Source organism: Phragmites australis, chromosome 1, assembly GCF_958298935.1.
Source record: "Phragmites australis chromosome 1, lpPhrAust1.1, whole genome shotgun sequence".
Lineage (NCBI taxonomy): Eukaryota > Viridiplantae > Streptophyta > Magnoliopsida > Poales > Poaceae > Phragmites > Phragmites australis.
The window spans coordinates 37,512,765-37,530,880 of record NC_084921.1 but is presented as its reverse complement, the minus strand read 5'-3'; the positions used below and the strand labels follow the sequence as shown (position 1 = coordinate 37,530,880).

General features: G+C 40.4%; 1 protein-coding gene across 1 annotated transcript; it reads left to right on the top strand.

Annotated features, from left to right (window-relative positions):
• The first annotated feature begins 6,083 nt into the window (after positions 1–6,083).
• Positions 6,084–12,655, top strand: LOC133917559 (ribokinase). Its single transcript, XM_062361443.1, has 5 exons — positions 6,084–6,811; positions 9,294–9,479; positions 10,729–10,924; positions 11,004–11,154; positions 12,404–12,655. Exons 1-4 carry the CDS (start codon positions 6,200–6,202, stop codon positions 11,102–11,104), a joined length of 1,095 nt encoding a protein of 364 aa, XP_062217427.1. The 5' UTR covers positions 6,084–6,199; the 3' UTR covers positions 11,105–11,154; positions 12,404–12,655.
• The last annotated feature ends 5,461 nt before the right edge of the window (positions 12,656–18,116 follow it).

Below are 18,116 nucleotides of genomic sequence, written 5' to 3'. Positions count from 1 at the left end.
CCGATGCGGGAGGCAGGAGAAATTTGGATGGCTCAGCGCCAAATCAAAAAATTAACAAAATTGTTTATCTGGTTGGGATTTTTACGGGGTCTATATGTGTAGTAAGTTGATGTAAAGAACTACCATGACTTAGTAACGATATAGAGATTGGTGTGGTCCTACATTCGAACAATATGTCGGCATTTGTGGTCTCATCTCCAACAGGAGATGTGCAAAGTTTGTATATGGTTATGTGATGGGTGTGTTAGGTGTTGTTTTTGCTGGGGCACCAGTGTTGCAGCTGGTGCTGCTAGCCTTGTTTACGGAGGGTTTGTATCTCGTTGCCATCCCTTGGGTGGGTTGTAGTTCCGGGCCGTAGGCTTCTTTGTAGGTGGTCACGGAGGATCAAGTCTCTGGTTGTAAAAGAGGGATGTACTGTGCTGGCACATAAATGAAATCCCTTCCCTTCTGCTCAAAAGAGGTATTTTGACTTTGGTCTAATTTGACTGCAAAAGAATTGTGTTTCTAGCATGTTTGTGATGTCTAGATGCTTTGCCTATTTAATTGATTTATGTGGGTCTAAATACATTGAAATGACCATACTATAAAAAAAACTTTCTCTACACAAGCAGCTAGGCAAAAAGAAAATGTAGGGAAACTGCCTTTTGTAAAATTATTTTTAGATTAAACTATGAACTTAAGTCCAAGTTTAAATTCCCAAACAAAAATCCAATAAAACTACATAAGCAACCAATTAAGCACATGAACAAGGTTATGCAAAGTTTGTTTTTATGAAGTTTTATATTCGAGTTCAATTTAAGTGTCTTGATCTCCAATTAGCTGCTAGATGATGATCTTTTAGCCTATAGTAACAGACCTTAACCTGTCTTTATTTCAGAAATTAAAATAATTTTTGTTTTGGAAAATTCAAAGAAAATCAAATGAACTCTGAAAAAATATCAAATAACCATTTTGTGACCAAACCACATTCGTCATGGATTTGTAGTAGGGTTATCACACAAAATTTTATGATGATAGTGTTCGATAACGTCACAAATCATATCATGTTCTATGACGAATGTAGCATATTATCATTAATTGTTCACTATTTTGTGATAAATAATTTTCTTCAGCATAGACTTACGTGCCGATACCATCCACCCCTTTCTAATGGCAAAATTCATTAAATCATCATCAAATAATACATATTTTGTGATATTTTTAGGTTTCGTCATGAGCACTTTTGTCATAGATAAGAGAATTTCTTGTGGTGAAGTTCTCCCGGGACAAACCATAGAAACTAGAATGTGATCCTTGTTTAGCAGATACTAGAAATCTTGAGCGGCATTGCCGTACGTATATTCTTAGTGCTATCTCTTTTGTCGTCTCTTGTTGTTACCCTTATTGCAATACAAGTGCTATTTATGTGATATTCATATTTAGTACATGTATAACATGAGTATCACAGATATAAAAAGTTTGACCTGCTTCCGGGATATGGCTTGCTCCTCGTCTCGATCATTTTCATGTTGATATATAGTTCCTCTTACCTTCCAATGATCAAATTACTGGGCACATATGTGATTTTGATGGATAATAACAAGTGTGTTCTTGAGTTTAGGAATGATAATATTTTACAAAGTCAGATTCATTTTGTACAGAAAAAGATAGTAGATTCATTGATAGTTCCAAGTGAAGCTTTTAGAATTGTCATGAATCTACACAAAATAGGATACATTGCATTATTACTTTACAACATTAAGTGTATTTGTACAACAAAGTTTGTAGATTCTTTGAAGTGAATGTACACAAAATAAGATGCATTGCATCATCAGTTTCTAGAGATGAAGTTTTTTTGGCATGAAATCCTGGTATGTATATAGCGTGATAGATTGATATCACTCTTTTCCATGAGGGAGTCATGGATAGATGATATCACTCAGGTAATAAATAACAAAAATGAAATTCTAATAGTCCCATTCTCGAAAAATGAAGTATGAAATGAGGTTTTCCAAATGGAACACAATAAATCCTTAGGCATGAACAACTTTCCAGTGAAATTCTACTAGACATTCTGGGACGTCATCAAAGATGATCTGATGACAATGTTTCATGAATTGCACTCTGAAAAGTTACCACTACATAGCCTTAACTTCAGGAAAATTACACTCATACCAAAATTAAAAGACGCTTGCAGAATACAACAATATAGATCCATATGTTTGTTGAATGTAAGCTTCAAAATCTTCACAAAGGTGTCCACTAACCAAGAAAATAGTGTCATGAACCGAATAATACAATCAACACAAAATGCATCCATGCATGGCCATAGCATCCTAGAAGGAGTGGCCATACTGAATGAGACCATGTATGAACTCCATAGAAAAAAGATGAATGGGGTTCTTCTTAAAATAGATTATGAGAAGACATAAAACAAAGTGAAGTGACCATTTTTACTACAGACCCTATGTATGTAAGGTTTCTTGTCTAAATGGTACTCATGGATAGAAACTTTCATTACTGGGGGAAGTGTAGCAGTTAAGGTCAATGAAGAACTCAGTCGGTACTTCCAAACAGAAAAAAGGCTTGCGACAAGGAGACCCACTCTCTGATTTTGTTTAACATTACCATAGACATGTTAGCAGTATTAATCGAGATAGCCAAAAACATTGGTCAAATTGATGGTATTGTATCCTACATGATAGATAACGGGTTTTCAATTCTTTAATATGCCGATGACACAATCCTTTTTATAGACCATGATCTCAAAAAAGCAAAAAACTTAAAGATTTTGTTATGCACATTTGAACAACTCCCTAACCTCAAAATGAACTTTCACAAAAGTGAAAATTTCTTCTTTAGCATGACAAAGGATCATACTGATCAGTATACGTATATCTTAGGTTATGCTAAAGGTGAGTTACCTTTGCGATATCTAGGGATCCCGATACATTACCACAAGCTAAGAAACTCTGACTGAAAAATAGTAGAGGAACATTTTGAAAACAGATTAAGGAGCTAGAAAGGTAAATACTTGACAACAAGGGGCAAACTCATACTTCTTAACTCAGTTCTGAGCAGTCTTCCCGCATACATGTTGTCCTTTTTTAAAAGACGTGACTACTTTTGATCCAGATTTTATTGACAAAGTGATAGTCATAAAAAGAAATACCACTTGGCTAAATAGAAAGTCTTGTGTTAACCCAAAGAAGCAAGGAGGTTTAGGTATTCTAGACCTGGATATCCAAAATACTGCTCTCCTCGGCAAATAGTTGTACAAACTACTCACTGATGAAGGGGTGTAGCAAGACCTCATTCAAAACAAATATCTGGGATCCAAAACACTTACTCAAATGGAAAGGAAACCAGGTGATTCCCACTTTTTATTCGACTTAATAAAAGTAAAGCATACCATTTTCTGATATAGCTCCTTTAATGTTAAAGACAGGTCGGAAATCAGATTTTGAGAAGACAGTTAGTTGGGCAATTCACCATTAAGAAACCAATACCCAAATTTTTATAACATAGGACGAAATAAACAAGACACGATAGCTACCATTTTGCTAGCTTTTCCACCAAAGATCACCTTTAGAAGGGACTTGATTGGCCCTAAACAAATAAAATGGAATGCTCTCGTATCTCGTCTGATAAACATTAACTTGATTAAAGAACGAGATGAGTTTCGATGGAACTTAAATCAGTCGAGATGATTCTCTGTCAACTCACTCTATAGAGCACTCATTCATAGAGATCAACCTACCCAATACAAATAGATGTGGAAACTAAAACTTTTATTAAATATGAAGATATTTCTTGGTACTTACGCAAAGTAGTACTATTAACAAAGAAGAATCTAATTAAAAGACAATGGCAAGGCAATCGGAAGTCCTGCTTTTGTCACAAACTGGAGACAATTAAGTATCTCTTCTTTGAATCTCGCTTCATTCGTTCCACATGAATTATAGTCCAGGTGGCATCAAATCAATACCAACCACAAAGACCAAATATATTTAGAAATTGGCTACGTGGTCTAGTAAAAAATTGAAAGCTATTATTCTAGTGGCGGCGTCTGCCTTTTGTTGATCGCTATGGTTATATAGAAACAACATTGTCTTTAACAAAAGAAAACATTCTTCTCATTTGCAGGTTTATTTTACCTCTACACAATTACTCCGCATGTGATCGGTGCTGCAACGATAGAAACATCGTCAGTTCATACTTTTGGATGTGCACACTTGGAGTGAGTGGTCAAAGAGCTCTATACCTGATTTGGGTGATGCTCTAATCTTCACATTGAAGATCTGCCACCGTAGTCGGCACTTTGAAGCAATGTTCTCTTTTGTTAGTCTTCTTGTTTTATTTGTTCCTTCCATTTGGCTGCGTGCATCTTTACGCAGAGGTTAGAGATTAACTCTTGCATGATGTATCATCTTGATGTGACTATGAAAATATCACAATGATGGTAATGCTATCTATAACATTTTTGTAAACTTGCATTTACAGATTAATTTAGATAAGCTCATTCGCAAAAAAGATCAATTTAGATAAGCACACTTCAGAGCTGCATTGTACAGACGAAGACAATAAGAAGACGACAAACTTACTTTTATCGTTGTACCTTGTTAGGTTTTGACATTCAAATAGAGCCACACTGGGTGTTCTCGAAATTTCAATGGACTGATTCTACACTACATGAACACGTCGTAGGTCATCAAACTGCAAGCCTTGAGACCCTTGATGCGGTCGACGAGTATCTGGAATTGCTCGCTCACCACGAGAGGTTGTTGCCAGATTGCACTTGGTTTCGTTGGATGCACTTGTACTCGAGCGCTATAAGGGCAATGCATTCATAATAGAACTACTGCTTATGCCATCCTGATCATGACGACTTCGTTATGATGTGGATATACTTGCCGATGAGCTCCTCGTGGTGGCAGAAGCTGGTGGAACTTGCCGTTCCTGCAGCTGAAATTTTGCTTCAGCTAGTAGTAATAGCAGAACTAAAAATGCACAACACTAAAATTGCATCACCAATTGTGCATAGATTAATCTGATTGATATGATTCATTTGGACAAGCCAAACAACAAAATTCAATACATGAAGAGGCACCAAAGAATTTGGGTGCCTTCATTACATCATCAATGCAAAAGTTCAATACGTTATATATGTGAAATATAAATAGAACTGAAAGAGGAAATTGCAGACGATGGTAGTGCAGCAGCTGATCCCCTGTGCGTAGCCACTGATGATGCCCAGTGCTTAACAAATGGTCTAAGATAGCGCTCCCAATTGCTGGCAATGCGCTTCTGAGTTGCAAACATCCAAACCACGAGTGAAATCAAGTGAAAAGGCAACATGCAATACCATATTGCAGCCTAAGACGAGCACATAGAGGCAATACCATACTGAAGGGCATTAAAATAATAATCATATCTTTTATGCATATATTCTTTAGGTATATATGGACTAAGGTATTTTACCTTGTTAAATAAAGTGGAAGAGAGAAGATATATACAGGATATGCTAAACATTGAAAGTCGTGGTGGATGGGATTTCAAGCATCATGCAGTTTGCTAATTCATATATCTTATTAACATTCCAAATTAATGCTGTAATATTGTAATTAAGGAACTAGACTATGATCAAGTTTGGTACAGTTAAAATTTACAGGCTTCTGTTAAAAAACGGTTTTTCCTGATAGCTACTTATGATTTTTAATTTTTACGAGAAAATTTCAAATTCTCAGTACACCAAAATCAGAAAAATTACTCTCAACTAATTTATCAGTTTTTAATTTATTTTATCAAAAATAGCTTTTTCAACTGTTTAAAATCCTATTTATTTTGGTTTATGACTTCGGAGAAACCCGAAGACAACGATGAATTGTGACAAACAGACCTATGTCTACCAAACTATTGTGGATAGGCTGGAAGCCATTTTCATTATTAAAAGGCTAGTTCTCTTGTATCATCGCTGATGGAGAAACTAGATGCTACTCAGATCCGAGGAATTATATCAATTTTAAAACATCACATTCCAAACGAAACCCAACACTATGTTTAATCAGAATCGGCTATAGAACTTATGTTCATGACTCCAATCGGTCTAATGGACAAGTACATCTCAGTCCTAATCAGCCTACCAGTCTGCCAAATCAGCCTCGGCCGACCTTGACTTGATTCCATCCTTCTCCCTTCACTACTCGACACAACCCTAGCCATGGCTCTGGCACGCGTGCGCCTTCCTCCCGCCGGACCAACGCCGGCCACTGCCTTCCTCTCGGGCACAAACCCCAGACCCGCCCGCCTCTCCTTCTCCCCGAAACCCACATCCAACTCCCTCTCCGCCGCCGCTGCCGCCAATGTGCCGCCGCCCCCCATCGTCGTCGTGGGCTCCGCCAACGCCGACATCTACGTCGAGGTCGACCGCCTCCCGCTCGTCGGCGAGACCGTGGCGGCCCGCGCCGGCCGCAGCCTGGCGGGTGGGAAGGGCGCCAACCAGGCGGCCTGCGGCGGGCGGCTCGCGCTGGGGCCCACCTACCTCGTGGCGCGCGTCGGGGACGACGCCAACGGCCGGCTCCTCGAGGGCGCCATCGCGGACGCCGGCGGCGTCCGCATCGACCGCGTCGCACGCGTGGCATGCGCGCCCTCGGGCCATGCCGTCGTCATGCTCATGCCCGACGGCCAGAACTCCATCATCATCGTTGGCGGCGCCAACATGGAGGGGTGGACGGGGGGCGTCGAGTCCGAGGACCTGGAACTGATCCGGCAGGCCGGCGTACTACTGCTGCAGAGGGAGATACCCGATTGGGTCAACGTGCAGGCTGCGCAGGTGCTTGCTCTAGTTATCTCTCAGATTTGGTACTCATTTTTTTATCTTTTGGGTATAAAAGGTTGGTTTGACGATTTTCGTCGAATTAGGCAATAGTTCACACTTAGCTTGGTACTGTTTGTTCGAGAAAGAACTGAGACTTTACTGAAGGTTTTAATGTTTCTGTATTAGATTGATTGCTTTTAACTTGCATAGTATTTGGAATTTGGGGAGGTAAGGTAGTAGGTTCTTTTAGCATGACTAGTGTTGTTTAATCAGTAGAAGTAAATTTGCTCATGAGTCTAGCTTGGTAGTGTTTTCCGGCAACAGTGATGAAAGAAAAGGCTCTCTTTTTTGTACTCGGATATGTAATACAGGACATTGCATAAAACACACATTTGACGATTTTCATCACATTAGATTGAAACTTCATACTTTGCTTGGTGCTGTTTGTTCGAGAAAGAAGCGAAGATTTACTAAAGATTTTAATGCTTTGCATATTAGGTTGATTGCTTTTGTGTTAGTATTTGAAATTTGGGGAGATAAGACAGTGGTTTTTTAAGCATATTTAGGTGTTGTTTAGCCAATATAAGTAAAATTTTCTAATGACATCTATCTTGGTGCTGTCTTTGACAACATTCATGGGAGAAAAATATCTTTTTTTACTCAAGTATGTGGTGCAGCTGAACACTTAGTTGCATCTCTTTGGATACACATAGTAATTTTGTCGCTTAATTGATTGACAATTGTATTTTAGTTCTGCTTTGTGTTAACTTTTTGGTGAAAGGATAACGAATTAACCTTATACTGATGCTAGCATGTTGTGCTAATGATATCAAATGATTTTGGAGCACACTAGTTACGCGTTGCTGTTTGTGAAATGACTATCATATAATGTGGTATAGTGTACAAAATATAAGGGTGTATTCAGGCCGTCTTTGGGCCAGCCCATGGATTCATTTGGTTTTTCCCAGGTTCACTACTGACAGCATGGCATTATAGTTGTTACTATCCTCCTATTGTTGTCTTTGAAATGTATGGCACCATCGGTGGCATCAACCTTCTTTTCTCACCTGGATAACCACCAGAACAGACCACTTTACTTTGTCATGCTCAGCCAGTCAAAAGGACATCCACTTTCTCTTTGACAACTGAAATCGAGTTGCATATGGCTTAACTATGTCTGCTACATTGCCATCCACAATCTCAGTGTTCCTTAATTGTGACAAATGTGTTGATTTGTTCAACATCTGCCTCCCACATGACAATTTGAAGATAATGCTTCAAAAAAAGAAAAAAACTCAAGACTTTCAGACTCCTAGCATCTTTGTTCATTGATAAATGTACATTGTGTGTTGCTGGTATTAGTGTTTAAAGGGCTCTCCATAACCTGAAGGTGCTTAATAAACCCATCGGTATATTTTGTTAGAGATCCAGTCATGCAGAAGGAAGGATGTCTTCAGTTTTTATTTCGTACAAAAGCCAGAGCATCGTTCCATGTACTTCAGTCTTATTTTGGCAAATGGAGGAAGATCAGTATCATTGAGATTCTGTTTGTATCAACCACTTGTTCTCTGAATGTTCAAACCCTGTGTTGACATCCCTTTGTAACTTAATACTCGATGTATTATCAGAATAAATAAATTATTATCACAATTTCCTCATATTATATGTTTATAAGATTGTGTACAAAATGTAAGAACCCAAACGAACCCAAAGTTTTCCTAAATTGGAAACACATAGACCTTGTGCCTTTATGTATGCTAAGTGTGTAGGGTCCATTATTGTCGATGATTAGTAAAATCGATTATGAAAATACTTATTTAAAGTAGGGATACCTAGTCATTAATTGTGCATATTGAAGAGGAGGACACGATATTTTATACAGGTTCGGATCACTCTTAGGATAACAACCATACGTCATGTGTTGTCTTGATTAATCTCAAGAGAAGATAATTACAATGGGGTGTGTCTAGATCTACTCCTATGAATCTCGGCGAGTTCTCTCATGTTCTAAATCCTGAAGCTCTTGTCGAATAAATCTAATCGTGGATTGAATCTGTTATGGATCTGAATAGGTTGTTTCTGCTTCTTCCAACCTCGTATTGCTTCTGTTTTGCTCTCTCTCTCTCTCTCTCTCTCTCTCTCTCTCTCTGGCTTTTCCTCCCGACCTCCTCTTGCGACGTACTCCTCCCCTCCTTATATAGTCGGGTCGGGGAGGTGTACTGTATCCTATTCGGAGTCTCGAGTGTAACCTTCCCGGATTGTGTTATCAGGAGGATTATTTCCTAATCCAGGGATGGTTTCTGTTTAGAACACGATGAAATGCCCGAATATTTGCACATGACTTATTTACCTCATGACGTTTATTAAACCTACCGTACAAGGTGATGGATACGTGTACGATGTTACTCCATCCTCAGGATATATTGTATTTCTAGTAATTCATTAATTATTAATTATCAAACCCTCATCAATTACTAATATGTATAACTTTTGCCAGGCTGCAAAAAGTGCAGGTGTGCCTGTTATCATGGATGCTGGTGGAATGGATGCTCCTGTTCCTGGAGAACTACTCAGACTGGTGGATATTTTCAGTCCAAATGAAACAGAGCTAGCACGTTTGACTGGGATGCCTACCGAGACATTTGAACAGATCAGCCAGGCTGCAGGAGAATGCCATAAAATGGTGATATGTCTGAATTGGTTTTATTTTGATGAAAAAGCATGTGTGTCTATATTTCCTTCATGTTCTACTGTAGCTTCTAATTTAGCTGACTTACATAATAACACTATGTTGCTTTGGGTTAACCATGACTCTGGATTTGAATATCATTATTTAATACAATTCCTTTTAATGATATTGCATGGTGTTGTTATCTGATAATAAGTATCTATAAGGAACACATTGCCCTCCTTTTGTTATCGTTTCCTGTAAGTGTATGTGGGTTTCATGTACACTTGGTAGGACTGATATCTCATTTCCTTTTTAGTTCTAGTTGTAGGCATGTTTCAAAGGCGTCAATTGTAACTCTGGATGAATGAAGTTGCAAGATAGGCTGTGAACATATATGTGGTTTTGTTAGATTTGCAAAAACTCTATTATCTTTAACTAATACCTGGGAAACAGGCTTCCAGTGATAATAAACAATTATGATTCAGTAAGATCCTCTAATTGTTTATGCATCTTAGTGCTATCCAGGTGATGGCCCTAGCGCTTTGAGCTGTAGTTCTGCTCTGCTCATTGTTGGCATCATATAAGCGTTCTTCCCTAATAGCATGTGCAGGGTTCATAACTAAGCCTGATAATCGTCCTGGGCTACTAGGGTCGGATAGCAACATCTGGTTTTGAAATTGCCAGATGTTCAGATTCAAATTTGAAACACATAATGCATGCGCTTCCGTACCTGGAGAATCAGGAAGGTTCCTTCAGTTTGATCTGCTGTGTAAATAGAATGATTTGCATGTTGGATATGTATAGCTGCAATTGTACGCTAAACAGTATAGTTCAATTGGAGATTGTTGTCGAAACAGATGTGAAGGCTCACAATTATGTGCTGTAACTGATCTAGTTTGAGCATTTCACAGCATCATATAGTGGTGAATAGATCTTCCTGTTCCTTTATTACCGATTTAGCCTTTAACTTCTGTTAATAACATCTGGCTGCTGTTGTCATTATGCTCCTGTGCTTCACCAATATTTGCCTACACCATTTCCAGTTGAATATGCTAATATTTGGATTTGGATCTTCAACTGAATGCTTTTGATTTCTTTACGATAACTTGTTTAGATTAATTATCTTCTTGACTCCAGCGGTGACTATTTTTTGTTTTGTGTATTCTGATGGTACACGTAAGTGTTTTGTGGGAATCCTGTTCGTCTGCAGAAGCTGTAACTGCCTTAAGCAGATTAAGACATCCATCTTTTCCTTATGCAGGGTGTCAAAGAAGTACTAGTTAAACTTGGATCGCAAGGATCTGCTTTGTTTGTTGAGGGAGAGGAACCAGTCAAACAGCCAATAATTCCTGCCACAGAAGTTATTGATACCACGGGTGCTGGTGACACTTTCACCTCAGCTTTTGCTGTAGCTCTGGTTGAGGGGAAGCCTAAGAAGGAATGCATGAGATTTGCTGGTACTAGAAGCACCTCCTCTGCAATATTTGATCAATTTGATTACAGACATTTTGATTTGAGACTTCATTTGAATTTCAGCTGCTGCTGCCTCTTTGTGTGTTCAAGTAAAGGGGGCTATACCTAGCATGCCTGACAGAAAATCAGTGATGAAGCTTCTGGAATCTGCGCAAGTCAAATAACTGTATAAAGTGTTGATAGTTCGAAGTCGGCCCCTTTCATCAGCAATAATGTGAGCTGTTAAACTTCATACCCCTTGACATCTCATTCTCTGATGTACATTTTGGAGTCTTGTAGTGTGATTGTGGTATAGGAAAAGAACGAGTAGATTTTACAGACCCACTAATACTTAGGGGCAAACTATCACAAATCCACCAACTTTGATGCTCATTTCGGAGACCCACCATTATTTGGGGCAGTCGTCTCACAAACTCACAACTTTTGCTCTCCTCCCATTTCTCGTTCACCCGGTCCACATGTCAGCGACGATAACGCCTTCTAGCTCGGCCCATGAATAGTGCCCAAGCTCATTACTTGTCTCATCCCTCTCTCTGCCCAAACAAACATTTTCCTATACACTGAAAAATCTACAATTTTTGTGACTTTTATAATTCATATGCAACCCATTTTAAATGGTTTGGTCCAAAAAGTCTGAGCCAATCTTCAATTAAAAAATTCTTGCCTTGGGAAGGAATTCACAAAATTCCTGTGCAACCTAGGGCGGAGAATAATTTTAGAAATTATTCCATGGTATGTGAAAAATTTTGTGAAATTTTCCATATTTTAGGGTTTTGAATTGGTTAGAAAAGTTTGTAACTTTGAAGAATTTTAATTGAAGATTGGCTCTGGTTTTTTGGGTCAACCTGATTAAAATGGGTTTTTTGGTGTACAGAAAAATTTGTAGATTTTTTGGTGTACAGAAAAATATTTGTTTGGGTAGGGAGGGACAAGTAAATGAGCTAGGGTACTGTTCATATACTAGGCTGGAAGGTGTTATCGTCATTGACATGTGGGGCTAGGTGAACGGAAAACGGAAGGAGAGTAAAAGTGGTGGGTTTGTGAGATGACTGTCCCAAATAACGGTGGGTCTCTGAAATGGGTACCAAAGTTGGTGGATTTGTGATAGTTTGTCCTAAGTATTGGTGGGCCTGTGTAAATTACTTAAAAAGAAAAGAAAATAGTATTGCTTCTACATTCCTCTTTTGAACAGAAACACTGATTCAGAAACTTTAGGTCTGTTGGTTTTATAAGCTTTCCTGTTTGACATAGCTTTACTATTGTCACACAATGCCCTTCTCGACCAAAATGTTTCCTGTTGTGGATCTCATTAAACCTCAACAATTCTACACCCTTAAGAGTGAATTTGTGGAGTCCTGTCAACTTCAGTATCCATTTGTTGGGAAACATTGCTCGTGCAGGAGGGTTAGTCAGATGTCATTTTCCACCTCAAATCTAAGCAATCATTTATATTATCTTTGCAGGGTTGCTAGGGTACGCACAATTCGTGGGATCCATCATGAAGTGTTGTTAGACCTTCACGTGCCCTCCAAATAACGCTAAAACCTTGAGATAGAAGGTGCCATCCAGAGTAAATCTCCCACACAAAATAAGAAAGGACGTCATGTGCTTTTCTTGCCATACGCCCGTTTCACAATCCTTTCGGTTTGCGAACACAATGAACAGTTTCACATTGGCCTGGAGCTATCCGACGGTGACTCTGTTCTTACTCTAGTCTCGATGCTGCTCTTGCTGCCGCAGAAATTAACCCGTCTCTGTCGATTCAGTCAGCACCGCTTGTCGTGGCCCGCTGCGGATCACCGTTTGTGCAGGGCGACCGGCTCCATTCTGCCGCCAGGTTCGCATAATCTGACTCATGAAAAGTCATCCTGCTCCACTCTCGCCACCGGAGGAACAACGCACGGCCTTGCTTGATTCATCTAGCTTGGCAGGCCGTCACCAGAATCCCAGGACCTGAGGCTCGGCTCGTGTCGTGATCTCGCCCGCCAGACGCCGTTCGGTGCCTCATCTTCGTCGCGGTACGACACCGGCAGACTGTTCTCCGTTCATGGCGCATCGCCTTTTGATTTCGCGGTCGCGAAATCAATCAATCGTTAGCCGTCCTGGGATGATATCGGATACTGGTTGTGACGGAGCCATCGCACGGCCGCGCGACTGTTGTGACGGAGCCATCGCACGGCCGCGCGCAATTAAGCCCCAGATCGGTACTGCTGCCGCTGCTGTCGTTACAGCCTACAGGGACTAATGGCGCGGCAGCCACTTTGAGTCTTTCTGAAGGCCAACGCTCCCTTCCCTCCTTCCTCCAGCAGCCCCCGGCACTGACGAACCATGACCCGATCATCGTCGGGTTCGCTGAACAGGCGATCGGCGACGTCGCTGTCGCGGATGGCTTCGCGATCCAGCTTCCTCCGAACACGATCACCGGTTCGATTGATTTGTTAATCGCCCGGGTCTTGTCACACCTACATGTGTTTATGGAACCCGTGGCCACGGCTGAAAAGTGCTAGGCGTGGCTCCTGCGTATGCTTCTGTGTGAGGCTGCTGTGTTCGCAGCCGCGACAGGGGCGTGCGTGTATTTGTCATGCATTAATGTGACAGGCACGACATGACATACTTGACCGTAGAGTTGGTCTCGGGACCGGACCTGGGTTTGCAGAGAGGTTAAACAACTTCTCTGCAACGAAGCCGGCTCAGGTCTATTTCCATGTTAACCGCAAGCCTTTCAAAAATTTAGAGGTAGTATCTCATTCTCTAAAAATTTTATGGAATTGAAGCTGTTAATATTGTTAGAATATATGCGTTAGGTTTATTATATTTGTGTAATTCTAAATAAATCTCAAAGCTCTAACTATATGAAGCCGGTAGATATCTTTTAGTTCTATCTTACTAGTGGAGGTGGAGGTGAAAGAAGACCAACTTAAAAAGATTTCTCTTCTCCATTTACTTATCATATATAAATGAGAGAACTATGAGAACATGCGTGTTCACTCGCTTTATCGTGGTCGGGGCGGAGGATGTGGGCATACGGCACCTATGTGAATGGTCCATCGAAATCGGCTCCAGTTGCTCGTGCACGTGCGGTTTTTTTTTTGTAATTTTATTCTTTTTTGTTACGTGGGCAAACTGATAAGTCTATAAAAATTGTGTCAGTTAAGGGTCGGATAGTGACGCGTAACAGAGTCCGATCGTGGTGTCTCAACCGCACAATCCTCCCTTTCTATATATCTGCCAACATAAAGGAATATACTTAATTAAGGTTTTACCAATTTCTCTTTGTTGCACCGTCGCACGTAGTCTACTCCATCCTACTGCATCAGCATGCATCGACTAACGGGAGAGCAGATCTAAAGAACCCGTCGCTCTTAGGATCCTGCGTCAGAAGAGGGCGAATAAGGTTTTTAGGAAGTGCTCACCACGACTACTCACGATCTACTTTCACTACATTATTGTGATCTACTTCAACTACTTCATCTTCGTCATCGACATCATGGGGCCTCTGCATCTCACGTTGCCATCGGGTACATGCATTGTAATCTGTATCAGATACCTAGTCGAAATCGTGCTCGAGTATCTAGTCGAGCCTATTTGGGGCTAGTCGAAATCCTACTTAAATATCCAGTCGAGGCTCTTTGGGATTAATTGAAATCCTGCTCAAGTATTTAGTCGAGGCTCTTCGGAGTTAGTCGTACCTACTCAAAATTGGTTATATGCATATGCATATGTTCATGTTAATGTTATATTAGGAATTGAATTAAATTAAATCTGAAAGTGCTATTATTTTCCAACAATCCAAAAGCCTTATTGTAGGCACTTTGATTTAACGATAGTTGGCTTTACCGATGCACTGAGGCTGAACAAGTTTACCGGTGTGCACTTTAAGAGATGGAATGTCAAAGCCATTCTTTGGCTTATGGCTATAAACTGCTGCTGGGTTGCGTCTAATAGGCTCGAAGGAACTCTTTCCTCTAATGAGGAGAAGAAGTTCGAGGAAATCAACACACTCTTTGTAGAATGTGTTCTTAGCACTCTTGTCGATCATCTCTGTGATGTGTACATACACATAAAGGACGCAAAAGAGTTGTGAGACGCACATAATGCAAAATTTGGTGTCTCGGATGCAGGCAGTGAACTGTATGTCATGGAGCGGTATCATGACTACAAGATGACCGATAATCGATCGGTAGTCGAGCATACTTATGAGATTCAATGCATTATAAATGAATTTAAACTCCTAAAGTATGCCTTACCTGATAAGTTTTTGGTTGAGGGCATCATTGCCAAATTGCCTTCCTCGTGGAGGAATTTTGCCACTGCTCTAAAACACAAGAGACAAGAAATCTCTGTTGAGAGTATGATTGCGTCTCTTGATGTTGAGGAGAAAGTTCGGGCTAAGGATGTACATAACAAAGGAGGTGATGGACAGTCTAGCGTAAATATAGTGCAATAGTCCTCTAATGGTAATTCAAAGGAAAAAATAATAAGGCCAAAAAAACCACTAACTACAAGAAAAAGATGAACAAAGATGATAAACCTTGTTTTGTGTGTGGTGAGGTTGGCCACTGGGTTAAAGATTACCAAGACTGCAAAGGAAAAAAGGTTAGTCAAAGAAAGAACACCAAGTCTGTTAACGTGATCATTGGCAACACTAGAGATGGAGCTAATGGGTAAGGTAATTTACCCATTGTTCTTTTAGTGAATCAATCTACCAGTTGGTTGATTGATACTAGGGCTAATGTACACATGTGTGCTGATATTTCAATATTCTCTTCTTATCAGGTCGGTCGGGGTTCTTCCGTCTTAATGGGGAATATGTCTCGCTTCAATTCATGGTATTGACACGGTAGATAAAAAGTTTACTTCAAGAAAGATCGTCAGCTGATGAACGTGTAGCAAGTCTCTTCAATAAGCAAGAATCTAATTTGCGGTTTTCTTCTCTATAGAGATAGGTTTAAGGTGGTATTAGAGTACAATAAAGTAGTTGTGCCGAAGCATGGGGTTTTTATTGGTAAAGGCTAGGAGTGCGGAGGCTTTGTTCCACTTTTCCCTTTATGATTTCTGTAATAACTCTGTGAACCATATTTGTAGCAATATTAATGAAGATGAGGCTAGTGTTTGACACTCACGGTTATGTCACATAAACTTTGGTTGTATGACTCGACTTTATAGCTTGAATTTAATTCTGCCAAATTTATGTGCAATCTAAGCAACCTCGTAAACCTCACAAGGCAGCTGAGGAGAGAAACTTGGTACCATTAGAACTCATACATTCAAAACTATACGGACAAATTGTGTGTTGACGAATGGTGGAAAAAGATATTTCATAACTTTAATTGATGATGCATCTATATTTTGTTATGTGTATTTGTTGAAATATAAAAATGAGGCTCTAGACTACTTTAAAATCTATAAGGCAGAAGTTGAAATCAATTAGAAAGAAAGATCAAAAGACTTAAGTTAGATAGTGGCTGAGAGTATTTGTCACATCCCAAAATGTTAATCATGTAATTAAGCATGCATAATCATCATGGTAATTGTTTCTACGTATTTATTTATTAAATTAAGTTTCAAACGTGTTTCAAAAGTACTTAAAGATGGTCTAGAGCTCTTTAGGAAAGCCCTAAATACTCTGGAGAAGAAGAAGAATAGAAAAAGAAAGAAAAAGGAAAATGACAGTTCCTGCGGTCTAACCAGGATTATCCGCAGTCTGATCGCCAGAAGAAAGCACGTGGGCTTTCCGTGGTCAGACCGGTAGCTCCTGCCGTCTGACCGCCACAGTGCAGAGCGTCCACTTCAGGAAATCAACCAACTCTCTCTCACACTTCTCACTCTCACTCACTCTCTTCACACAAACCGAGGGAGAGAAGAAAGAGGATGACCCTGACGATCGGATTTTGACGGAGGGCACTTCCCTAAGCTTCCCGAGGACTTCCCCGAGCTCATCCCCTTCACGCCGGAGACATGTTCCACGTGAGTTCATCCACCTTAAGCTCGCGCACCACCCCGGGACCCGATCTCTAAATCGGAGCCTCCCCGAAGTGGACCCCTCCACTAGAAAGTTTCCCTACGTCGAGGTGAGACACCCACTACCCTTGCCCTGTCATTCCCAAACTCTAGTTGGTCCCATTCCTGATTAGACCCAACCTGAACCCTAGCCTAGAGCTTGTCCATGGAGCTTCCTAAGTTTGGCTCGGTGAATATCATCCAAATCATTGTATAAGCACTCCACAAGTCCCATAGAGCATTTTGGTGCCCTTCGTGGACGAAGGCAATGTCAGAGGCTTTGCCGGTGACCTCGCCGAGGTGGCACCGGTAGGTCCAGCGGTAAGACCACAACTAGGGTTGGTCTGACCGCCAGCTATTCAAGGCTTTATGCACTTATGTTGTCTTATCCGGGGTTCAAACCTTTTCTAACCCAGATTGTTTAGTGTTCCATTGCAAATGTTTTTGAAATACGATGCTTTATTATTGTTCGAGCATGTATCATATGCACATTTTTCCATCGTTCACTGGTTTATACGATGCATTCTTGATTCATTTAGAGAGTGTAAAGCAAACGATATAAGCGGTTGAAGGCGACACCGGACCACCAGAGTTCTGTGAGTGCTACACAGGTAGCGTCAGGCAAGCGCCGGAGCAGCAAGGCAAGCATCTAAGCCATACTCACCCAACTACTTTGGATCGATTATATCTAATATGATAAATTATGATTTATGTATGTTTGTGTGATTAGCGTTCCAGAGTCGGGTGATATGAGTAGAACCTATGTTAATGCATTACCTTAACCTTGATATTATCGTCAATCCTTATCTTTGTAACCTGGGTATGATAATGTTGATGTCTAACTTTAAAGGTTAACTGAAATGCTTAGCAATGTATAGTTCCTCGTTAAAAGTTGAGTGATGGTTCAACCATTGTTCATGTGGTTAGGGCTTACTTATTGTTCACAATGATAATGACATTGGAATGGATGAGTTGTGAGGGTGAGGTGATATGTGGGCGGTGCTAGAGGTAGGTCGGGAGTGGAACCCGGATGGTATAGACCATTTGTATCGTTTAAATACCGATCATTGTTGCAGTTGGCTCTAGCACCTTCCGTACTAACCACATGTTGATCTAATGGTAAGATAAGTCAATTATCATACGACGTGCTGACGCTTGCCTTGCGGCTCTATGACG